The 27,176-nt window shown below is 38.6% G+C and overlaps 1 protein-coding gene across 1 annotated transcript in view; it reads left to right on the top strand.

Annotated features, from left to right (window-relative positions):
• Positions 1–27,176, top strand: part of MLIP (muscular LMNA interacting protein) — a 422,570-nt gene that overhangs the window by 304,422 nt on the left and 90,972 nt on the right. The window contains exons 10-11 of the mRNA XM_073589143.1: positions 18,734–18,778; positions 23,538–23,660. Coding sequence (XP_073445244.1) covers positions 18,734–18,778; positions 23,538–23,648 — 156 coding nt within the window. The 3' untranslated portion in view covers positions 23,649–23,660. The remainder of the gene's footprint in view (positions 1–18,733; positions 18,779–23,537; positions 23,661–27,176) is intronic.

Below are 27,176 nucleotides of genomic sequence, written 5' to 3'. Positions count from 1 at the left end.
CTGAAATTGCATAAAGCTGTCATCATGCAAGACCTTTATTTAAACCAAAATGCTTTAGAATATAGGTATGGTTATTTAATTAAAGAAAACTGACTGCCAAAAGTTTTGCAAATACTATTTATTAGAGTTGAGTGACTTTGGTCGGATCGGGTTTCGTGAAACCCAAATGAAACAAAATTTGTTTCTGATGAAACTGGTCCGACTAGGGCAAAAAAAGTCGGAGTTTCGTCTGAAACCCGACCCCAATGCAAGTCAATGGGGAATATAAGTCGGCATTGAGTGGATGAATGTCATGGGGTCGGTTTTCAAACGAAACTCTGACTTTTTTTGCCCTAGTCGGACGAGTTTCATCCGAAACAAATTTTGTTTCATTCGGGTTTCACAAAACCCAATCCGACCAGAGTCGCTTAACTCTACTATTTATTGATCACAACATAGAGAGTAATTCATTGTTTGCAATCCCATAACTTAGTATTCTGTAGCATAACCTCTTGCTTTAACCCCTTAGCTACCGCCGATACGCCTTTTAACGGCGGTAATTAAGTGTACATAAACCATAGCGCCGCTAATTCACGGCGCTGTGGAGAAAGTGAATAGCGCCCCCAGTGTCGGATTTTCTTCGGGGTCTTGGCAGCCGTGGGTAGAATTGGGGGTTTCCACTATTTATCAACTTTGGGGGTCTAGAAATTGGGGTCTAAAAAATCACTTTTGTGGAAATAAAAAAGACATTTTATTTTCATGGCTCTGCGTTTATAAACTTCTGTGAAGCGCTTGGGGGTTCAAAGTGCTCACCACACATCTAGATAAGCTCCTTGGGGGGTCTAATTTCCAAAATAGGGTCAGTAGTGGGGGCTTTCCACTGTTTAGGCCAATCAGGGGCTCTGCAAATGCAACATGATGCCGCAGACCATTCCATCAAAGTCTGCATTCCAAAATGGCACTCCTTCCCTTCCAAACTCTCCCATGCGCCCAAACAGTGGTTCCCCCCTCATATGGGATATCAGTATACTCAGGATAAATCGCACAACAACTGTGATTTCTCCTGTTACCCTTGTAAAAATAAAAATTTTGGGGGCGAAAAGATCATTTTTGTGGAAAAAAATGGATTTTTTATTTTCACGGCTCTACGTTATAAACTTCCGTGAAGCACTTGAAGGTTCAAAGTGCTCACCACACATCTAGATAAGTTCCTTAAGGGGTCTAGTTTCCAAAATGTGGTCACTTGTAGGAGGTTTCCACTGTTAGACACATTAAGGGCTCTCCGAACGCAACATGGCATCCGATCTCAATTCCAGCCAATTCTGCGTTGAAAAAGTCAAATGACGCTCCATCCCTTTCGAGCTCTGCCGTGTGCAGAAAAAGTGGTTTACCCCCACATATGGGGTATCGGCGTATTCAGGAGAAATTGTGCAACAAATTTTGTGATTGATTTTCTCTTTTAACACTTGTGAAAATAAAAAAAATTCATTCTGAAGTAAATTTTTTGCAAAAAAAGTTAAATGTTAATTTTTTCCTTCCACATTGCTTTAGCTCCTGTGAAGCACGTAAAGGTTTAATAAACTTCTTGAATGTGGTTTTGAGCACCTTGAGGGGTCTAGTTTTTAGAATGGTGCCACTTTGGGGTATTTTCTGTCATGTACAGCCCTCAATATGGCTTTAAATATGATGTGGTCCCAAAAAAAATGGTTTTGTAAATTTTGTTGTAAAAATGAGAAATCGCTGGTCAACTTTTAACCCTTATAACTTCCTAATAGAAAAAAATTTCAAAATTGTGCTGATGTAAACTAGACATATGGGAAATGTTATTTATTAAGAAATTTGTGTGACACATCTCTCTGATTTAAGGGCATAAAAATTTAAAGTTTTAAAATTGCAACATTTTCAAAATTTTCACCATATTTCCATTTTTTTCATAAATAAACACAAGACTTATCGAAGAAATTTTACCACTATCATGAAGTACAATATGTCAAGAAAAAACACTCTCAGAATCAGCAGGATCCATTAAAGCGTTCCAGAGTTATAACCTCATAAAGTGACAGTGGCCAGAATTGTAAAAATTGGCCCGGTCATTAAGCTGCAAACTGGCTGTCGCTAAGGGGTTAATTACTGAACCAAAACAACGGGGCATTGAAGCAACTAGGGTAGTCAAAACATCTAGAGGGATCTTGCTCCATTCCATTTGCAAATCTGAAAACAATTCATCTTTATTGCTATGGGTACTGGCCCCAACACGTTGCCATAACTCACCTAAAGGTGCTCTCTCTTTAAATCAAGTAATTGGCTTGACCATTGCAACAGGAGAACATTTCTTTTTGCTGACCAATTTCAGACTAAATTAGATGTGTTCTTAGGATCATTGTCTTGCTGGAATTTCTAGCCCCTGCCTACTTTGGTTTTACCATGTGGCAGCATTACATTCTCCTGTATATCCTTGTACATGGTAGCATTCAAATTTCTATCAATTCTATGCAGATGGCCAATTGCAGATGAAGAAAAGCAGCCCCAAACCATGACATTGCCACCACCATGTTTCACTGTAGGTGTTTGGTACCTTACTGATTAAATTTGCTGATGACACAAAGCTAGGAGGGATAGCTAATACTAGAGAAGAGAGAGAGAGGATTCAAAAAGATATAAATAAACTGGAGAAGTGGGCAGCAACTAACAGAATGGTTTTTAACATGGAGAAATGCAAAGTACTACATCTGGGCAATAAAAATGAAAAAAGCATATACAGAATGGGAGGAATAGGGCTAAGTGACAGCACATGTGAAAAAGACTTGGGTATACTAATAGATCACAGACTGAATATGAGTCAACAGTGTGATGCAGCAGCAAAAAAGGCAAATGCAATTCTAGGATGTATTAACAGAAGCATACAGTCTAGATCACGTGAAGTCATAATTTCCCTCTACTCCTCTTTGGTCAGACCTCATCTGGAATATTGTGTCCAGTTTTGGGCACCACATTTTAAAGAAGACATCAACAAACTGGAGCAAGTTCAGAAAAGAGTGACCAGAATGGTGACCGGTCTGCAAACCCTGTCCTATGAGGAAAGGTTGCAGGATTTGGGAATGTTTAGTTTGCAAAAGAGAAGACTGAGAGGAGACTTAATAGCTGTCTACAAATATCTAAAGGGCTGTCACATTGTAGAAGGATCAACTTTATTCTCATTTGCACAAGGAAAGACTAGAAGCAATGGGATGAAACTGAATGGGAGGAGACACAGATTAGATATTAGAAAAAACTTTTTGACAGTTAGAGTGATCAATGAGTGGAACAGGCTGCCATGAGAAGTGGTGAGTTCTCCTTCAATGGAAGTCTTCAAACAGAGGCTGGACAGACATCTGACTGGGATGATTTAGCGAATCCTGCTTTGAGCAGGGGGTTGGACCAGATGGCCCAGGAGGTCCCTACCAACTCTACGATTCTATGATTCTATGATCATTACATTTTCCAATTCGGCAGTATATATAGTGCTTTCCATCACTACCAAACAGATTGAAATTGGATTCATCTGACCACGACACATTAGACAAATCTGTCGCTTTCCATTGGCTGTGTTCTTTGGCAAACTCAAGTTGGACCTTCTATTTCTTAGCTGAAATGAAAGGCTTCTTGACTGGAACTTGTGCATTCAACCCTACTGCTCTTAGCCATCGCACCACAGTTTGGCGATTCACTTTGACCCTGTATTACTTTCATGCAAAGTCTGTACAGCACTTTTAAGGACATCAGATGCTGATTTTTATTAATAATGTGAATGACTTTGGAGGAAGCTTTCCGTGGTTGTCCACTTCTAGGTTTTATCAGCTATTCCATAACCATCTTTTTCTTTCTTTACTAAACATGACATTTGACTCAGAGCAGTTGAATTCCATAGCTGCCTCTTTTTGACTTTTGCCTGGATTCACTCTTAGAATAGTAAGCTTCCTGACATCTGGTGATCAATTTGACTACCATGCTAAATGAAAACTCACAAACCCAAAAAATTATTCTAGGCAAATTCCGAATACCCATGGCAAAATATGCAAAACATTCGGCCCAGCAAATGTTGAAAACCAACACATAAAGGGATAGAACTAGGTCAGGCAAAATTTTTATCCTCACAGCTGACAACCATTTGTTTCCAGATTACAAAAATCACCAGGAAAATAGCATCACAACAACCAGACAGGAGTAATCACACTTTCTTTAAAAAATGCAAAAGCGTTTAAAAAGTTTTCAGGATTCAAGCTGCCATCCATAGAGAATTACATGATTTTTTTTTAACATTTTGGTGGTATATAACACTTCAAAATGTGTCTGGGTTGAATGAATCATTCATAGAGTGTTATGTACTCTGCTTTACATTTCAGTAAAAAAACAAAAATTGAGCTTGATTTAAAGTTGGTATACATGCAGCACATAAACACATGTTCACATTGGCCATAAAACATTCAAAACCTACAAAAAGCAAAATAATAAAAAACCCTACTGTAACTAAATAAGTAAAAAGCAAAAATGCTTATTTAGTTACAGTAAGGTATATGTTTATTTTGCTTTTTTGTAGATTTTGTTACATTTCAGTTGCATATAATACTCGGGAAAACAGTTAAAACTTTGTCTGGACTGAAAATGGCATCTATAGAGTATTATATGCTTTGTTTTATATTTCTGTTGTTAATAACACTTCAAAAAAAGCATTCAAAAGCTTTTTGAGATTGAATTTGTCATCCATTGAATATTTTGTGTTTTGATTTACATTTTGGTGGAATAAATTTTGTTTGGACTGAATATGCCATCTATAGAGTATAATATACTTTATTTTACATTTTGGTGGGATATAACACTCTAAAAAAGGATTCAAAAATGTTTCTGGATAGAATTTGTCATCAAAAGAGTATTACGTGCTTTTTTGCATATCGGTGGTGTATAACACTCTAAAAAGCATTGAATAATTTTTCTGGATTCAATTAGTCATCCATAATGTATTGCGCATTTTGTTTTACATTTGGATGGTATGTAACACTCCAAAAAAGTATTCATAAACATTTCTGGATTGATTTGTCATCCATAGAGTCTTATATGCTTTGCTTTACATTTTTGTTGTATATAACACTCAAAAAAAGCATTGAAATTTTTTTTCTGGATTGAATTCATCATCCATTTAGTATATTGTGTTTTTGTTTTACATTTTGGTGGTATATAGCACTTGAAAAATTGTTTAAAAAATGTTCTGGATTCAATTAGTCATTCATAAATTATTACGTACTTTGATTTACATTTCGGTGGTATATAACATTCCAAAAAAGGGTACAAAAATGTTTCTGAATTGAATTTATCATCAATAGAGTATTATGTGCTTTTTACATTTTGGTGGTACATAACACTCTAAAAAAATTCACATTTTTTTCAGGATTCAGAGTCATCCATAAAGTTCTACAGCTCTGACAAATATTAAGAGACCACCACATCAAACCCTGTCATGGGCAGCCCATTCTCCAGACCTGAAACCCATTGACAACCTCTGGAATGTAATCAAGAGGATGATGGATAGTCACAAGCCATCAGAGAAGAACTGCTTAAATTTTTGCACCATAAGCAGTGTGAAAAACTGGTGGCAAGCATGCCAAGACTCATGAAAGCTGTTTTTAAAAATCATAGTTATTCCACAAAATATTGAATTCAGAACTTTTCCTGAGTTTAATCATTAGGATTGTTGTTTCTAAATGATTATGAACTTGTTTTCTTTGCATTATTTGAGGTCTGAAAGCACTGTTTTATTTTAATTTTGACCATTTGTCTTTGTCAGAAAAATGCAAAATTTATTGCTTGGAAATTCGGAGACATGTTGTTAGAAGTTTGTAGACTAAAAGAACAAGTTACATTTTACTTAAAAATATACCTATAAAGAGAAAAATCAAACAAACTGAACATTTGGAAGTGTTCTTTTAATTTTTGCCAGAGCTGAATGCACTCTGCTTTACCTTTCAGTGGTATATAACACTACAGAAAACAGTTCAAAAAATTTTCTGGATTGAATATGTCATCCATAGAGTAGTTTTCTGGATTCAATTAGTCATACATAGCATACAATGTACTTTATTTTACATTTCGGTGGTATACAACACTCCAAAAAAGAGTTCAAAATTTTTTAAGAAGTAAATGAGCAATATACAGTGCCTTGCGAAAATATTCGGCGCCTGGAACTTTTCAACCTTTTCCCACATATCATGCTAAAGATACCAAATGTAAATTTTTGGTGAAGAATCAACAACAAGTGGAACACAATTGTGAAGTTGAATGAAATTTATTGGCCATTTTAAATTTTTGTGGAATGTCAAAAACTGAAAAGTGGGGCGTGCAATATTATTCAGCTCCTTTACTTTCAGTGCAGCAAACTCACTCAAGAAGTTCATTGTGGATCGCTGGAGCAAGTTCAGAAAAGAGCGACCAGAATGGTGACCGGTTTGCAAACCCTGTCTTATGAGGAAAGGTTGCAGGATTTGGGAATGTTTAGCTTGCAAAAGAGAAGACTGAGAGGAGACTTAATAACTGTCTACAAATATCTCAAGGGCTGTCACATTGCAGAAGGATCATCTTTATTCTCATTTGCACAAGGAAAGACTAGAAACAATGGGATGAAACTGAATGGGAAGAGACACAGATTAGATATTAGAAAAAACTTTTTGGCAGAGTGATCAATGAGTGGAATAGGCTGCCATGAGAGGTGGTGAGTTCTCCTTCACTAGAAGTCTTTCAACAGAGGCTGGACAGATATCTGTCTGGGATGATTTAGCGAATCCTGCTTTGAGCAGGGGGTTGGACCAGATGGCCCAGGAGGTCCCTTCCAACTCTACGATTCTATGATTCTATGATTCTATGAATGATCCAATGTTGTCCTAAATGACTAATGATGATAAATATAATCCACCTGTGTGTAATCAAGTCTCCGTATAAATGCACCTGTTCTGTGATTGTCTCAGGGTTCTGTTTGAAGCACAGAGAGCATCATGAAGACCAAGGAACACAGCAGGCAGGTCCGTGATACTGTTGTGGAAAAGTTTAAAGCCGGATTTGGATACAAAATTATCTCTAAAACTTTAAACATCGCAAGGAGCACTGTGCAAGCAATCATATTTAAATGGAAGGAGTATCATACCACTGCAAATCTACCAAGACCCGGTCGTCCCTCTAAACTTTCATCTTAAACAAAGAGAAAACTGATCAGAGATGTAGCCAAGAGGTCCATGATCACTCTGGATGAAGTGCAGAGATCTACAGCTGAGGTGGGACAGTCTGTTCATAGGACAACAATCAGTCGTACACTGCACAAATCTGGCCTTTATTGAAGAGTGGCAAAAATAAAGCCATTTCTCAAAGATATCCATAAAAAGTGTGGTTTAAAGTTTGCAACAAGCCACCTGGGAGACACACCAAACATGTGGAAGAAGGTGCTCGAGTCAGATGAAACCAAAATCGAACTTTTTGGCAACAATGCCAAATGATATGTTTGGCGTAAAGGCAACACAGCTCATCACCCTGAACACACCATCCCCACTGTCAAACCTGGTGGAGGCAGCATCATGGTTTGGGGCTGCTTTTCTTCAGCAGGGACACAGAAGATGGTAAAAATTGATGGGAAGATGGATGGAGCCAAATACAGGACCATTCTTGAAGAAAACCTGTTGAAGTCTGCAAAAGACCTGAGACTGGAACGGAGATTTGTCTTCCAACAAGACAATGATCCCAAACATAAAGCAAAATCTACAATGGAATGGTTCACAAATAAACGTATCCAGGTGTTAGAATGGCCAAGTCAAAGTCCAGACCTGAATCCAATCGAGAATCTGTGGAAAGAGCTGAAAACTGCTGTTCACAAATGATCTCCATCAAACCTCACTGAGCGTGAGCTGTTTGTCAAGGAAGAATGGGCAAGAATTTCAGTCTCTCGATGTTCAAAACTGATAGAGACATACTCCAAGTGACTTGCAGCTGTAATCGCAGCAAAAGGTGGTGCAACAAAGTATTAAGTTAAAGGGGCCGAATAATATTGGACGCCCCACATTTCAGTTTTTGACTTTCCACAAAAATTTAAAATAACCAATAAATTTCGTTCACCTTCTCAATTGTGTCCCACTTGTTCTTGATTCTTCACCAAAAATGTACATTTGGTATCTTTATGTTTGAAGCATGATATGTGAGAAAAGGTTGAAAAGTTCCAGGGGGCTGAATACCTTCGCAAGGCATTGTAATACCAACACATTTTTTAACAAGTTTTTTGAGTCTTTTAGTACAATGAAATGGACACCTGATCATGGAATACTTTATGGGTGAGTAATAGAGTTGAGCGACTTTGGTCGGATCGGGTTTCGTGAAACCCGAATGAAACAAAATTTGTTTTGGATGAAACTGGTCCGACTAGGGCAAAAAAAGTCTGAGTTTCGTCTGAAACCTGACCCCAATGCAAGTCAATGGGGAATAAAAGTCGGCATTGAGTGGATGAATGTCATCCGCTCAATGCCGACTGTTATTTCCCATTGACTTGCATTGGGGGTCAGGTTTCAGATGAAACTATGACTTTTTTTGCCCTAGTCAGACGAGTTTCATCCAAAACAAATTTTGTTTCATTCGGGTTTCACGAAACCCGATCCGACCAAAGTCACTCAACTCTAGTGAGTAATATAACACCAACACATTTTTTTTAACATGTTTTTGATAATTATGTACTAATGAAATATACTTCAGACCAAAGAATAGTCTATAGGTGTGGAATATAATAATGATAAATTTTGCAAAACTTTTTGGAGGCTTATACCGCAAATAAATGTACCCAAGAACATGTAATACCCTATGAGTGAGCAATATGATACTGATAAATGTTAAACAAGTGTTTGGAGGGTTGTATACCAACGAAATGTACCCAACATGATGTAACCCAAATATGTAATTAGGTCTATTCCTAGAGGTGAACATTTAAGATTAAAAAGAAACTGCATGGATAATCAAATTTAAAATAAAGAATTTGCTGAACTGCATAAAAAACTAAAAAAACGGTTATCCTAACTGGATGTTGAAAAGAGCAGAGAGAATTGCAGAGAAAAAGGACAGACCAGATTTATTAGGACCAAAAGAAAATCATGAAAATAAAAGTGATATAAATAAAAAAACTTTTCTTAGTCTAGAGTACAGTCTTCAATTTAATGAGATAAAAAATTTTTTTTTCAAAAATTGTACCAATCTTGTATGAAGATGACATTTTGTCAAAAATTTTAGAATCGGGTACTAATGTCATTGCCAGACGAGCTCCCACTATTGGGGATTTGGTTTCTCCGAGTTTTTTCTCATCAGCACCTGTTATAAATAATTGGTTGAAAACTATAGGTTTTTTTAAGTGTGGCTCAGAAAAGTGCAAGATGTGCAAATATGCACATAAAACAAATAATTTCAATAATTCAGAAAATACTCAAATATTTAGTATTAAACAGTTTATTAACTGCAACACAGAAAATGTGGTATAAATAGGAACCCGGTGGCAGCGTCCGACCAGAAGTGAACCTCTGAACCGGAAGTGACGTCGCGCTATCCTAATGTGAGCACTGCGCATGTCTAAGGACTATACTATTGAGCTGTAAACATACAGCGGTTGCCCTGGTGATAGGAAGAATAGCGATTTTTTCATCTTATCAGAAAAAAAGCGGTGTAATGTTGTCATTTTGTATAGATTGCACAGGATACAGACTAGGTAGATGTAATACTGATCAAGAGCAGATAATTGGTAAAAATTGCATGATTGTGATTAGGACATCTAGACAGATAATGAATCCTATGAAAAAGAAAACCGTAAAAAATAAATAAACAAAGAAAAAAATGACAAAATAAAAATAATTGTAAAAATAAAAAATAAATAATAAATAATAAAAAATAAAAAATAAATGAAGGTAAATGAAAAATAATGAAAAATAAGCAAAACATTGTTAGCTCATGCAAAGTACCTTATGCATGTATCTGTATACAGACATATAGACATATATATATATATCTATATATACATATACATATAAAAAACATATATATATATAAATATACACATGGAGGGCAAAAAAACTCAATCTAAGACAGAGTCCAGTGGGCGGAGCAAACTCACCTAGGGTTAAAGTGTACTAACGAGTCTGCAAAATAACAGAAAAAGGTTGTTAGTCATTATATAAGCCAGTCTATTTCTCTATTAAGCCCTCTAGGGGCCAAAGTGTCCAGCTTATGTATCCAGTATGTTTCCCTCTCTCTTAATAATTTAATATGGTCACCACCCCTCCTCGGACGGGGTACATGCTCAATTACCTGGTATTTCAACTGTGCAACTGAGTGTCGGTATTTAGTAAAGTGCTCAGGCAGGGGTAACCAGTTTTTTTGACATCTAATCGTTGACTTATGGCTGGCAATACGGTCTTTGACGTGTTGGGATGTTTCCCCTACATAGAGGAGGCCACATGGGCATTTCACCAAATAAACCACGAAGTTTGAATCACACGTATAGTAGCCACATATCGGAAAAGACTTGCCTGTCCTAGGATGAGTGATATTGTCTGACCTGATCACATTCGAACAGGCTGCACAGTTAAGGCAGGGAAATGTGACACAACGGCGAGGGGCGAGTAGCCTCTGGGTAGTAGTAGAGACTTTACTGCCTATGTCTGCCCTTACCACCTTGTCACGGACATTGGTGGGACGTTTTGTACAAATCAATACTGGGGCCTCAAAGGAACTGATGTCCGGGTAAGCCTTATAAAGGAGAGGCCAGTGTTTCTTAATGATAGAGTATACTTTAGGCATCAGTGGATGAAAGGTGTGAACAAATGGAATCCTTTCTCTAGGATATCTTGTTGGTGGAGGGGATGGGGGTGTTACTACCCGTTGTTTTTCGATCTCAAGCAGTTTGGATGGATACCGTCTGTCCCTAAATTTCCTAGCCATTGTGTCAAGTCTCTCATTGCGGACGTCCTGATCCGATACAATACGTGCTACCCTGTTGAACTGCGAACGTGGTAGACTGTTCTTAGTGGCTCTTGGGTGACAACTCGAGTAATGCAAAAGACTGTTGCTATCAGTAGGTTTACAATATAGGTCCGTTGAGAGAGTACCCTCACTATCCTGTAAAACTCTCGTATCCAAAAAAGGAACTGATTCCATACTGAAATGTAGCGTGAATTGTAGTTCTGGATAAATGGAGTTGAGATATAGATAGAAATCCTGCAAGGATGATGTCGTTCCTGTCCAGACAAAGAAGATATCATCGATATAGCGGTGATATTCTATAGCATATTGTGAAAAAAGATTATTGCAGAAAACATGATTAATCTCGAAAAGGTTCATGTAGGCATTAGCATAAGCCGGCGCTATATTCGCGCCCATTGCAGTCCCGCACCTCTGTACATAGTAGGTGTCCTCATATAGAAAGTAGTTTTCATGCAATACTAGTTTAAGTAGGTCTATACAAAATTCCATGGAGTCTGTGGACAGGTCTGAGGAATTAAGTAAGAATCTTGCGGCTTCTATTCCTTTATCATGGGTGATCGAAGTGTATAGGCTATTGACATCTAGGGTGGTAAGGATACTACCTGGGGGTCCATTACCCAATTTTTGAATGACTTCCAAGAAATGCCCTGTGTCCAAGAGGAAAGACCTTGTCTGTTTGACTAGAGGTGTGAATATTTTCTCAAGGAAAATGGATAGTGGAGATAGAACTGAATCCGTAGATGCTACAATCGGTCTGCCTGGTGGATTTTGTAAGGACTTATGTATCTTGGGTAGTACATAAAAAACCGGTGTAATTGGATGAGGGTTAACAAGAAAACTGGCAGTTTTTTGGTCAATTGTATGGCTGTCTAGATAAGTTTTGGTTAGTTCCTTGATTTTGTGAGTAATAGTGGAAACCGGATCCCTAGGGATAATCCTGTAAGTATTGGTGTCAGATAACTGCCTATTCACTTCCTTATTGTAATCAATGTAGTTCATAACCACTAAAGCACTGCCTTTATCAGCCGGTTTGATTATGATGTTCTTATTATTGTGAATAGAATTGAGAGCTTGTTTTTCAGCAGGTGACAGATTAGAGTGAGTAGGGAAGAGACCGAGTTGTGCCTGATGAGAAAGCATTTTGACCTCACGGTCCACTAGCGAAATGAACGTCTCTGCCGCATGGTATGTGCTAGGAGGACAGAATTTACTTGGGTTACGAAGACCAAGTGCAGAAATAGACAATTCAGGAACCTGAGTATCGCAAGGTAATGGGGTCCCCTCACCCATGGGGTTAGGAGACAAGCCAAAATGGGTTTTAAGTCTAATAGTTCGATAAAATCGCTTGAGGTCTTTTTCGAGTTGGAACTAGTTCCACATGGGAGTGGGACAAACGGAAAGTCCCTTCTGTAGCACAGAGAGTTCTGACAGGGAGAGGAGATAGTCTGAAATGTTGATCACCAGGTCCGATGCTATACCTGTTGTCTCACCTGTGAGCGGGTTGCCATCCTTTCTCCTGCCTCGCCTGGTGGGTCTGTGGTACACTGATTCCCCCTGTGGCCTCTTCCTAAAAAATGTTGTCTGCCAGAGTTTGTGGAGGAGTCGCTTCCGGAACTGAAGGACCCATTTCTTCGTTGGTAATAGGGTCTGCGCCAAGGGCCCATAGTAGCGGATGTATCGTTCCATTTGTATACTCTGTTCATAGAATAGTCGTCTGAATCACGCTGAAATTTCTGCCTCTTACGTTCCTGTAGAGACTTTTGATGTTCGGACAGGACTTTCTCGGTTTTGGTTTTAAGAGATGTCCACTCCGTTGAGGAAATAGAGGTGGAGAGTTGCGCTTCAATGGCCTGTATATTTTGCTTAGTTTCCACTATGGCCCTCTGGAGATATTCCACCGTCAATATAATAATGTCTAATGAACATTTATTTAGTATCTTTTTATACTTCTCACAATACTCTGAATTATCAGAGAAGAGAGTAGGGCGGAGATTACTCCTGAGCCCCCTTGGAATCTTATTCTGTCTATGGTACTCTGCCAGTGTAGTACAGTGTAAATCATATGAGATCAATTTACGTTTTGCTTTTTCATAATCACGGGTCCTAAGCTCTTGGACTGGAGTTCTCAAAAATTCATTGGAGCTAGTAACTTGAGCCAAAATATTGGTGCTAGTAGCCAAGTCATATGCAAGTGTGTCTGTAGACATATGGAGATAGGGGAATGACTGGTGCAAACGCCAATATAGCAAACGTAACCAGGAGGTTAGCGTGCACTCAAGTCCAATAGCGAGGTGCAGGTGTAACGGACCTGTAGGTCCTATTACCAATAATACTCTAATTCACCGCACACTCAGAGGGTTTTTTTATGCAAATAAGTGCTTATTTTTATTATATACAAAACATGTGGGAGCCAAACAAGTATATATAGCACGAAGTAGAAGCGATATAATTTAGTACGACGTTTCGGCTCAATCCGAGCCTTTATCACTTTTATCGCTGTAAATAAAGAGAAATACATCAGAAAATGAAAGAATAAACAAAGGAGAATTACAACACCATACAAAAATCCAAAATAATCCCAATATATAACAATAGTAAACCAATATATACAGAGCATATACAAATATACAATACGATAGTACATGTAGAATATGAGCATTCAAGCAAAGAAGGTTCAGTGAACCAGCTCCATCTTTGGTACAATAGGAGAAAAGGTGATTACCTGAATTGAAATTCGGATCTTTGAATAGAGAAGAATAGAACTCCCAAGAGAATAGCCCAAGAAAGATGGCTGAAAGGAATTGTCAAAATCATAGTTAGTAGATTCATATGTGTGGACACCCTAATGTCTCTATAAGGTCATAAAGCAGGCCATCTACATAAGGGGAATATAATGTTTTGCTGTTATACAAAGGTGGATGTGTTCCCTATGACGGGCAATGTATTATTCATGATGTCCGTAAAACCTAAGTCCGCAATATACTGTGCAGTGTAATGTACCAGGGAGTAGACATTGTTGTATGTAGGTTTTAAATGGTATATATGTGCTATATAATATCCAATGACAGTTGGCTACAAAGGCGTCCCTAGATAGCGCCATATACCGTAGTATACTGTGCAGGAAAAGATTGCTTTATGTATGTTTAAATAGTATATATGTGCTGGCGTGCACACTATCTAATGACAGTTAGTTATAAAAGCATCCCTGAATAGTGCCACTAAAATGGCCATGTGTACAGTACCTGGTGTAGTGGTGCTAGATAGCGGCGCTCCCACGCCTAGCTGCAGTGGCGTCATGCTAGTTCAATCAGGGTTAGGTGGTATTTAAATAGGAACCCGGTGGCAGCGTCCGACCGGAAGTGAACCTCTGAACCGGAAGTGACGTCGCACTGTCCTAATGTGAGCACTGCGCATGTCTAAGGACTATACTATTGAGCTGTAAACATACAGCGGTTGCCCTGGTGATAGGAAGAATAGCGATTTTTTCATCTTATCAGAAAAAAAGCGGTGTAGATTGAGTTTTTTTGCCCTCCATGTGTATATGTATATATATATATATATATGTTTTTTATATGTATATATAGATATATATATGTCTATATGTCTGTATACAGATACATGCATAAGGTACTTTGCATGAGCTAACAATGTTTTGCTTATTTTTCATTATTTTTCATTTACCTTCATTTATTTTTTATTTTTTATTATTTATTATTTATTTTTACTATTATTTTTATTTTGTCATTTTTTTCTTTGTTTATTTATTTTTTACGGTTTTCTTTTTCATAGGATTCATTATCTGTCTAGATGTCCTAATCACAATCATGCAATTTTTACCAATTATCTGCTCTTGATCAGTATTACATCTACCTAGTCTGTATCCTGTGCAATCTATACAAAATGACAACATTACACCGCTTTTTTTCTGATAAGATGAAAAAATCGCTATTCTTCCTATCACCAGGGCAACCGCTGTATGTTTACAGCTCAATAGTATAGTCCTTAGACATGCGCAGTGCTCACATTAGGACAGCGCGACGTCACTTCCGGTTCAGAGGTTCACTTCCGGTCGGACGCTGCCACCGGGTTCCTATTTAAATACCACCTAACCCTGATTGAACTAGCATGACGCCACTGCAGCTAGGCGTGGGAGCGCCGCTATCTAGCACCACTACACCAGGTACTGTACACATGGCCATTTTAGTGGCACTATTCAGGGATGCTTTTATAACCAACTGTCATTAGATAGTGTGCACGCCAGCACATATATACTATTTAAACATACATACAGCAATCTTTTCCTGCACAGTATACTACGGTATATGGCGCTATCTAGGGACGCCTTTGTAGCCAACTGTCATTGGATATTATATAGCACATATATACCATTTAAAACCTACATACAACAATGTCTACTCCCTGGTACATTACACTGCACAGTATATTGCGGACTTAGGTTTTACGGACATCATGAATAATACATTGCCCGTCATAGGGAACACATCCACCTTTGTATAACAGCAAAACATTATATTCCCCTTATGTAGATGGCCTGCTTTATGACCTTATAGAGACATTAGGGTGTCTACACATATGAATCTACTAACTATGATTTTGACAATTCCTTTCAGCCATCTTTCTTGGGCTATTCTCTTGGGAGTTCTATTCTTCTCTATTCAAAGATCCGAATTTCAATTCAGGTAATCACCTTTTCTCCTATTGTACCAAAGATGGAGCTGGTTCACTGAACCTTCTTTGCTTGAATGCTCATATTCTACATGTACTATCGTATTGTATATTTGTATATGCTCTGTATATATTGTTTTACTATTGTTATATATTGGGATTATTTTGGATTTTTGTATGGTGTTGTAATTCTCCTTTGTTTATTCTTTCATTTTCTGATGTATTTCTCTTTATTTACAGCGATAAAAGTGATAAAGGCTCGGATTGAGCCGAAACGTCGTACTAAATTATATCGCTTCTACTTCGTGCTATATATACTTGTTTGGCTCCCACATGTTTTGTATATAATAAAAATAAGCACTTATTTGCATAAAAAAACCCCTCTGAGTGTGCGGTGAATTAGAGTATTATTGGTAATAGGACCTACAGGTCCGTTACACCTGCACCTCGCTATTGGACTTGAGTGCACGCTAACCTCCTGGTTACAAAAAGCATTGCCAGCATGTGCAGTGTGGAGTTCCAAAGCATGGTGACATTGCACATCAGTCAGTGAGCTTACACTTGCATGCGATACTGCATCACTGCCAGAGTGGCAGTAGCTGTATCCGACTTGCGTAAAAGGGCCCTGATGCAGAGTACCTTAACAAGAAGCTCTGGGAAAATGTTTTCAGAAACCGCTGAACTGCCAAGTTGAGCACATGTGCCAAGCATGGTACGTGTATGAGCTTGCCAAGCTTCACAGCCACCACCAGGTTACACCCATTACCACACATGACCATGCCTGGTTGGAGGTTCAGCAGCAAAAAACACAGATCTGTCTTCTGTTATTCCTTTAAGTAACTCTGCCACCGTATTTGGTTTGTCTCCTAGATGAATTAGCTTCAGCAGAGCCTGTTGCAGCTCTGGTGAGGCAGGGTTGCAGAGCTACCGGTTGATGTGGATGATGTGCTATGAAATACCACACTGGATATGAAGGCTGAAGGGGAGCAGGATGGGAGCAGGAAATGCTGTAGGAGGTGGTGGAAACTCTCATAGAGGTGAGGTCAGGTATCCAGGAGCACATGTGCCATGCCAGGGTGCCCCAGCCTCCACAGTATTCATCCAGTGTGCTGTCAGATTTGGAAATCCTCCATGTCTACCAGCCTAAATGGCAACATATCCATTGCAAGCAACCTTTAGCATTTGGGCCTGTGGGTGGGTGGCTGGGAACTTTCTTTTTCATTCCAAGGCCTGGAGTAGGAACAGCTGCACACTGGGTTGATACAAGAATTTGGAAGTCCCTGATAATGGTAAGGATAGGTGCAGGGAAGGAGGCATCTGTGCCCGTATTTTGGACAGGGGATTGGGAAGCACCTAGCAAAGGGGAAGAGGCAGTGATGTCACCCGATGGCACCAATTGTGTACCAAGGCTTTCTGCCCAATGAGTTGGGTGCTTAGATGACATTTATCTGGTCATGCTGGTGTTGGTTGTTAGGTGCTTTGTGGCCAGGCCCCTGCCGAACAGTTGCCCACATTCTCCCTGTAGTCACCCTACTGCCTCTTCCTGTCTGTTTCGGTGCTGCTCCTCTCTCCCACTCAGTGCTGCTGGTTCTGGTCTGCATTCTAGCTTCCAAGGTTGGGTCAGTGACTTCGTCATTCAACACCTCGTCTTCCACCACCACACTCTAGTCTCCCGGCTTCGTGATTTACCTCAACAAGATTTAGCAGCAACTGTGTCTCATCATCTTCCTCCTCCTTGTCCCAAATTTGCCATTTTCCACCATCATGTTACTGTGGCCATGGCTGCTCTAAGTCTTGTGCATCAGTAAACAGCATGTCGTCCTGCCCCTCTTGGAGCATGCAGGTTGAGAGGCCACAATCAAGAAATTTTGTGGTGAACTGCTTCTCGGAGTGTCTTAGTGTGGAATCACATGTGTTCTAGGACTAAGCATGGATTGGAGGAAGGAAGATCACAGTGAGGATTAAGTCACTGGCGGACACAGACAGAAAAGGGCTCCTGTGCAAGAACAATATATATGGGCCCCCTTGAAGCTCATAAAAATGCATAATTGCACCTGCTTTGTAGGTAGAAATGGGCCCCTGTGTGGCCATATAAGTTTCACCAGTGATATGTTCGCCCCTGGATTAAGTTATTCAGTATTTAGGCTGGTGAGTTTCGACCATGTGGAAGAATGAGTGCTGCTGGCAAGCTTGGTGGAACCATTATCTGCTATCCAAAGAACCTCCTGTTTGCACTGCTCTGGATTCAGAAGTGGTGTACTGTGCTTCTCTGCAAAGTGGGGCAGGAACCAATGTGTCACGGCTGGGCATGTTTCTTGGGCTCCAGCAACAGGCATAGTCACACCTGCCCCGCGTCCTCAGCATCTATGTGCACCATCATCAGCACTTCCACTTCCCCACCTCTTTATGCACACCTTACACATATTGTAATTGCTAGGTCTCTTGAAACCAGGTTAGTTTTTAATAAAAGCAAAGAAGGTGTCGCCTGCAGAAATCAATGCGTTTTTTGTGAGTTTACTCCACTGTAATGTAACAGAAAGAACGCAAAGGTGTATGGATTACAATCAAATTCAATCCAGAAAAATGATTCAATGCTTAGTTTTAGAGATTACAGAAATGTTCACAGACCACATAACACTGTATGTCTGAGAAATTGAGGCCTACAAATTTTTTAAAAGCTTTTCATAAGTTTTAGATATCACAGAAATTTACTGCACACTACAGAATAGTGTATGGCTGAAAAATGTATCCCAGGAAAATGTTTCAACAATTTTTGTGTGTGTGTAATATAATAGGCTATATGCTTATTGGCTGCATAACAGGTGCCAAAGATGTGGGGCGGAGATTCAAGTTTTCACTTGAGCATCACCCATTGCTTTCCGCATAAAGAGCACACCCGAGCACAGTGATACTCAAGTGATAACCAAGTATTATCGTTCGCTCATCCCTACTAGAGAGTAAATAAGTATAATATGCATACCTGCTCAATTAAAATATTATTTATTTGCCATGCATGTTTTTTCACAAGGATTTTTTTTAACCACAGGCATCCCTCCAGACGTTAATAAATTCAAAAACAAAGGATCCTCAAGTAAGTACTTACTTATTCAGATATTTTAGGCATTTTTTCCACTTCATAGGAACTGAAACTAATAAAACAAGTTTATTAATAGAATCTTACAATTCATAATACAATTTATAATGTAACATTGCTATATACAGGTGCTTCTCACAAAATTAAAGTAGAATATCATAAAAAAATTAATATATTTCAGTTCTTCAATACAAAAAGTGAAACTCATATTATATAGAGTAATTACAAACAGAATCTCTTTGAAGTGCAGCATGATGTCTAGTTTTGGAGAAACTTTTGGTCTACTTCTCTTTGTCAGACAGGGCCTATTTCTTGATTGAGAACAGGTGTGACAGTAATCAGTCCTGGGTCTGGCTAGGGAATTTGAACTCAGCTTCCCACATATGTGATAAACTACAGTTAATTTATGTTTTAAGGGAGGAGGCAATGACTTTTTTCACACAAGGCCCTGTAGGCTTGGAATTCTTTTCACCTTAATAGTAAAGAACTTCATTTAAAAGCTCCATTCTGTGTTAACTTGTGTATTTGTCTAATACTTACATTTGTTTAGTTATCTGAAACATTTAAGTGTGACAAATATGCAAAAGAATAGGAAATCAGGAAGGGGACAAACACTTTTTCACACAGCTGTAGAAATACTACATATCACAAAAGTGAGTATACCTCTCATATTTTGTAAATATTTTATTATGTCTTTTCATGGGACAACGCTAAAGGTATGACACTTTGATACAGTGTAAAATAGTCAGTTTACAGCTTGTATAACAGTGTAAATTTAGTGTGTCTCCAAATAACTCAAAACACAGGCATTAATGTCTAAACCACTGTCAACAAAAATGAGTAAACCCCTAAGTAAAATGGCCAAATTGTGCTCAAAGTGTCAATATTTTGTGTGGCCATAATTATTTTCAAGCACTGCCCTAACTTTCTTGGGCATGGAGTTTACTAGCACTGCACAGGTTGCCATTGGATACCTCTTTCACTCCTCCATGAAAGCATCACAGAGCTGGTTTATGTTAGAAACCTTGTGCTCCTCCATCTTCCATTTGAGGATGCTCCACAGATGCGCAATAGGGTTTCGGTCTGGAGACATTCTTGGCCAGTCCAGCACCTTTACCCTCAATTTATTTAGCAAGGAAGTAGTGTTTGGAGGTGTGCTTGGGGTTGTTATCATGTTGGAATGCTGCCCTGCAACTCAGTTTGTGAAGGGAGGTGATCATGCTCAACTTCAGTATGTCACAGTACATGTCGGCATTCATGATTCCTTCAATGAACAGCAGCTCTCTACAGTCTGCAGCACTCATGCAGCCACAAACCATGACTCTCCTACCATCATGTTTGACTGTAGGCAAGACACATTTATCTTTGTACTCCTCATCTGGTTGCTGCTACACATGCTTAGCAACATCTGAACCAAATAAATTTATCTCATTAGACCCCCTGAGCATAATTCCAGAACTCCATGTCCTTAGTCTGCTTGTCATCAGAAAACTGTGGCTTTCTTGTGCATCATCTTTAGAAGAGGCTTCCCTCTGGGATGACAGCCATGCAGACCAATTTGATGCAGTGTGCAGCATATGGTCTAAGTACTGACAGGCTGACCACCAACCTTTTAATATCTGGAGCAATTCTGGCAGCACTCATACATCCATTTTGAAAAGACAATCTCTAGATACGATGCTGAGCATGTGCATTGAACATCTTTGGTTGACCATTGTGAGACCAGTTCTGAGCAGAACCTGTCTTGTTAAACTGCTGTATGGTCTTGGCCACCATGCTGCAGCACAGTTTTAGGGTGTTGGCAATCTTCTTATAGCCTAGTCTATCTTGTTGTACAGCAACAATTTGTTTTTTACAGATCCTCAGAGAGTTCTTTGCCATAATATGCTTTGTCGAAGTTATGATGACCAGTGTGAGAGTGTGAGAGTAATAACATAAAATTTAATACACTTGCTCATCAATCATACCTGGGACCTTGTAGCAATACTGAGTCACATGACACTGGGGAGGGAAAATGGCTAATTGAGCACAATTTGGTCATTTTGACTTATGGGTGAACTCCCTTTTGTTTCCAGTGGTTTAGACTTTAATGGCAGTGTGTATAGAGATGAGCGAATTTGTTTGGATTTTGGTCCCGAATCTGATTTTGACATATTCATGCCATATTTGAATACTATTCATGCAGAATGTATGTCTTATGATCGGTTCCGAACATACTCTGCAATTTCTTCTCCCATTGACTCTAATGATGTTCGGCTGTGTTCAACGAATATAGCAAAAACAATATTCGATTCTGATCGTATTCAGAACTGAATCTGAACAAATTCACTCATATTTAGTGTTGAGTTATTTAGAGGGAATACGAAATTTACACTGTTGTACAAACTGTACACTTACTACTTTACATTATATCAAAGTGTCATGTCTTCCGTGTTGTCCCATGAAAAAATATAATTAGATATTTACAAAAATGTGAGGTATGTAATCACTTTTGCGATATACGGTTTGTATCTATATATGTATAAAGTATATACTGTATATATTGTATATATACAGGTTGGGCCATTTATATGGATACACCTATATAAAATGCGAATGGTCGGTGATATCAGCTTCCTGCTGGTGGCACATTAGTATATGGGAGGGGGGAAACTTTTCAAGATGGGTGGTGACCATGGTGGCCATTTTGAAGTCGGCCACTTTGGATCCAACTTTATTTTTTTCAATGGGAAGAGGGTCAAGTGACACATCAAGCTTATTGAGAACTTCACAAGAAAAACAATGATGTGCTTGGTTTTAACATAATTTTATTCTTTCATGAGTTACTTACAAGTTTATGACCACTTATAAAATGTGTTCAAAGTGCTGCCCATTGTGTTGGATTGTAAATGCAACCCACTTCTCCCACTCTTGACACACTGATAGCAACACCACAGAAGAAATGCTAGCACAGTCTTCCAGTATACGTTGTTTCAGATGCTACATATCTCGTATCTTCACAGCATAGACAATAGCCTTCAGATGACCCTAAGATAAAAGTCTAAGGGGGTCAGATCGTGAGACCTTGGTGGCCATTCAACTGGCCCGTGATGACCAATCCACTTTCCAGGAAACTGTTCATGTAGGAATGCTCAGACCTGACACCCATAATTGATGGTATGGTGAGGTATCTGGGGTGCAAAGATAGTGGGGCCAGTCTTCATCAATGGAAACCTAAATGCCACTGGATATCTGAAATTGCTACATGATGATGTGTTGCCCTTTTTATGCACTGAAGATGGCACGTTACCGGAGTTTTTCCAGCAAGATGGTGCACCATCACATTATGGATGTTAGGTCCGAGCATTCCTACAAGGAATCGGACCCCCTTAGACTAGCATTTCTTCTGCGGTGTTGCTATCAGTATGTCAAGAGTGGGGAAAAAAGGGTTGCATTGAGTGTGTCTTGATATGATATCTATAGGAATATAAAAAAAACTAACTTTAATTCATCCTTGGAAGAAAAAGATGAAATGAATGATGGTCAATATGTTGTATGCTGCCAAAATTATACCACTGAAAAATACTTTATCCTGTAAATTAGAAATCCTAAAACAACTTCTTTTATACAGCTCTGGCAAAAATTAAGAGGCCACCACATCGAAACCATGTCATGGGCAGCCCATTCTCCAAACCTGAATCCCACTGAAAACCTGTGGAATGTAATCAAGAGGATGATGGATACTCACAAGCGTTCAAACAAAGAACTGCTTCAATTTTTGGTGACAGAAGCAGTGTGAAAGACTGGTGGAAAGCATGCCAAGACGCATGAAAGCAGTTTTTTACAAATCATGGTTATTCACAAAATATTGATTTCTGAACTCTTCCTGAGTTAAAACATTAGTATTGTTGTTTCTAAATGATTATGAACTTGTTTTGTTTGCATTATTTGAGGTATGAAGCACTGCTTTTTTAATTTTGACCATTTCTCCTTTTCAGAAAAAAAACAAAATTTATTGCTTGGAATTTCAGAGACATGTTTTCAGAAGTCTGTAGACTAAAAGAACAATTTACATTTTACTCAAAAATATACCTATAAAGAGAAAAATCAGACAAACTGAACATTTGGAACTGGTCTCTTAATTTTTGCCAGATCTGTATATATAAAGAAAGTTATGGGTTTAAGGATATGGCAACCAACAAATAAATATTTTTTAAAAAAGTATTTTTTGTGTGCAAAGAAGTAAAGCATAAAACTAACATAAAAACAAACAAGCAAAAAAAGAAGGTCATCTTAAAAACCAAAAATAGATCAGTCCTGGAGGAGTTGAAAACAAAGCAAAAAGGGGATTTTCCACATTATTTATTAAAGAAGTATACTTTTCTATTGATGAGCTACAGAGTTGTGGTTCTGCCCCACTGCTACTGGATGTGATGAGAACTGTTTGGTGTGTGTGTGTGTGTGTGTGTGTGTGTGTGTGTGGGGGGAGGGGTAATAGGATTTGAACTCCCACCAGTCTTGTACTGAGTTATCTAAAGGATAAGTTATGTACATGACAGAAGAGGATAGCCCCTTTATAAATATTTCTATGAAGGGAAACTGAAGAATATCCTGATAACCAAAGCAAAAATTTGCTGCAAATTGAAAATGTCTAATAATTTATGACAAGCATTGGATTAATTTGTTTAATTTGTGAAATTAATCATTGAATCCATATTAATCCTTGAATCCTCCAAAATGTATTATTGAAAATTTATAAACATTGCATTTTTTTCAGACCACAAGGCCTGGAGTAATAAGACCAATGTCAGCAATAGATACCAAGGACAGAAAATTTTATCCAAATCTGTTTCAGCAATTCTCCATGCCTCCATATAAAAGAGAATAGCCCAGTTTCCAGGTAAGTTTGAATGTGTTAGTATTGATCCTTTGAAATTCCATAGAAAGTTATGTTAATATAAAAGACAACCAATGTATTTTAAAGTAATCTTGTGGTTATTAGAAGTCTGAAATCAAAGCTTTCAGCTTTGTAAGACAGAACAGCATAAGCTATGTACTATGATCTATCAATATAGTGATATAACATACTGAAAGTATGAAGCTTCCCCCTTCAGACCTTCAGCTTATTGAATAGCAGCTAACAGTCCCAAATTGCCTGGACTGTAGAGCTTTTACAGATACAATCCTGGCAAGTTTAGGACTGTTGCAGTCCATGAAGTGTCAGTGCTTTTGAAAACTCAACTTAAAAGGATCCTGTCATGTAAAATAACGCTATTAACCTACAATTATAGGGTTAATCTGCAGGATAACAGTGTTCTGACACCATGCGGCTCCTAAATGCTGGGAGGAAATAAACATTATTCCCCCGGCAGCCTATAAAGAGCAGTGGCTGTAACCATGCCCCTGGCACTGACTGACAGCAGGCCCTAATGCTGTCAGTCATTGCCTGGAATGCAGTTACAACCACCATTCTCTGTACACTGAGCATTGACTTAAACCTTGCAGGCAATAACCCTATGATTGGAAGCCAAACGCTGCTGTAGGGAATAAAGCTCATTTCCTTGACCGGTAGACCCATTTCCCCTGAAGTTGTTTGCAAAATTTATTAAAATCAGACTCAGAAAAGCATTTTATCTTATTCTAAAACTCACTTGCAAAAAATATGCTAATATATGTTTACATCAGTAGTAACATTTTAATTATTGTAGTCAGAACTAAGGATGCAAAGCTTGCCAATATGACATATATTTGCATATATTTTTGTCTGGTCTATACTGCTGTTGCAATATGCAAATAGTTACTTTTAGAGATTCTTGAACCTATTCAAGGTGGTTTGAATTTTAACCCATTCACCTCCGAATCTGTTTTCACCTTCTTGACCAACCCAAATTTTACAATTCTGAACAGTGTCATTTTATGTGGTGCTTTAATAACTCTAGAATGCTTCAAAGAACCCCAGTGAGATTGTTGTCTTCTGACACACTGTACTTTATGTTAGTGGTAATTTTAGATTGTAATTTTTTTTGTGTTTATTTGTGAAAATATCAGATTTTTTGGAGAAAATTGTAAAAATTGAGCTAAATTTGTATGTATTTTTAAACTGGTTAGACATGATGTACAAAATAATTAAAAAAAGTTCCCATATGTCTACTTCACATCAGCATCATTTTTTAAACAGATTTTTATAGGAAGTTAAAAGTTTATCAGCAATTTCTTATTTCTCCAACAATATTTACAAAATCATATTTTTTTAGAGACCACATTATGTTTGAAGTGACTTTGAGGGACCTATATGACAGAAAATACCCAAAAGTGACACTATTTTTAAAAAAAACCCTAAAAGTGCTCAAAACCACATTCAAAAAGTTTATAACCCATGTAAGGTAGAAAACTACTGATTGGGCACACGGCAGGGCTCGAAATAAAATGAGCTCAATTTGTCTTTATGATGTGAAGGGGTTAGGGGAGAAGGAGAGTCAGCTCACTGTTGATGTGAAGGTCAGATGCGGTCTTGTGTCTCACACAGAACAGTCCAGGGAGCGGTCAATGAAAACCATGAATAATGCTGGCAACAGCTTAAACGCGTAGGTTTATCAGCAATTTCTTATTTCTCCAACAATATTTACAAAATCATATATTTTTTTAGAGACCACATTATGTTTGAAGTGACTTTGAGGGACCTATATGACAGAAAATACTCAAAAGTGAACATTCACTTGATTTTAAAATGAATCAATAAACTTGGATTGACTTTTGGAGCGCAAAATGGGCTGACATAGATAGCAAACACCATTTTGCATTTGCAGAGCCCCTGATATGCCAAAACAGTGGAAACACCCACAAGTGAACCCCATTTTAGAAATTGCACCCCTCAATAAACATATCTACAGGTGTAGTGAGCACCTTTATCCCACAAATGCTTCACAGAATTTTTCAAAGTTGAGCCATTAAAATGAAAGAATATATTTTCCACAAAAATTTTGCTTCACACACAAGTTTTTAATTTTCACAATGGTAGCAGGTAGTGTTGAGCGATACCATCCGATACCCTAAAATATCGGATCGGATGGTACCGGCCCAATACGAAAAAAGTATCGGGTATCGCCGATTCCGATACAGGAAGTCCCATTCAAGTCTATGGGACTTCCGGTAATGGAATGAGAAAAACCCTTTTCTGTCCTTGTACAGCCTCTCGGGGGGGTGTACGGACCTTCCGGGGGTCTGTGCCGACTGCCCGGGGGTCTGTGTGGACTGCCGGGGGTCTGTACCGGCCTGCCGGGGGTCTGTGCCGGCCTGCCGGTGGTCTGTACCGACTGTCCGGGGGTCTGTGCAGGCTGTGGGGGCTGTGCCGGCCTGCCGGTGGTCTGTACCGACTGTCCGGGGGTCTGTGCAGGCTGCGGGGGTCTGTACCGGCCTGCCGGGGGGCTGTGCCGGACTGCCGGTGGTCTATACCGACTGTCCGGGGGTCTGTGCAGGCTGCGGGGGTCTGTGCAGGATCGTCCTATGGGACTACAAGTCCCATTGGGCGATGCCTGCTACCATGACGGTGATTGACACATTAGCCAGTGATGGGACAGTAGTAGTCCCATCATCCGGCTAATGTGTTGAATGTACAAAAAAAAAATACATACTACATACATGCTACATGCTGTATACATGCTACATACATACTACATATATACTACCCTACAGTCATACAACATACATACATACTACATACATGCTACATATATACTACATGCATGCAACATACATACATACTACATGCATACTACATATATACTACATTCATACAACATACATACATACTACATACATGCTACATACATACTACATATATACCACATGCATGCAACATGCATACTACATATATACTATATGCAACATGCATACTACATATATACTACATTCATACAACACACATACATACTACATACATGCTACATACATACTACATATATACCACATGCATGCAACATGCATACTACATATATACTATATGCAACATGCATACTACATATATACTACATGCATGCAACATACATACACACTACATATATACCACATGCATGCAACATGCATACTACATATATACAACATATATACTACATGCATGCAACATACATACTACATATATACCACTTGCATGCAACATACATATATACAACATATATACTACATGCATGCAACATGCATATGTACAACATATATACTACATGCAACATACATACTACATATATACTACATGCATGTAACATACATATATACTACATATATACTACATGCAACATACATACTACATATATACTACATGCATGCAACATACATACTACATATATACTAAATATATACCACATGCATGCAACATACATATATACAACATATATACCACATGCATGCAACATGCATACTACAT

The sequence above is a fragment of the Dendrobates tinctorius genome, unplaced genomic scaffold (assembly GCF_039654945.1).
Source record: "Dendrobates tinctorius isolate UK_male_01 unplaced genomic scaffold, ASM3965494v1 ptg000107l, whole genome shotgun sequence".
Classification (NCBI taxonomy): Eukaryota; Metazoa; Chordata; class Amphibia; order Anura; family Dendrobatidae; genus Dendrobates; species Dendrobates tinctorius.
The sequence above is the reverse complement of the archived record's forward strand: the minus strand, read 5'-3'. Positions and strand labels throughout refer to the sequence as shown.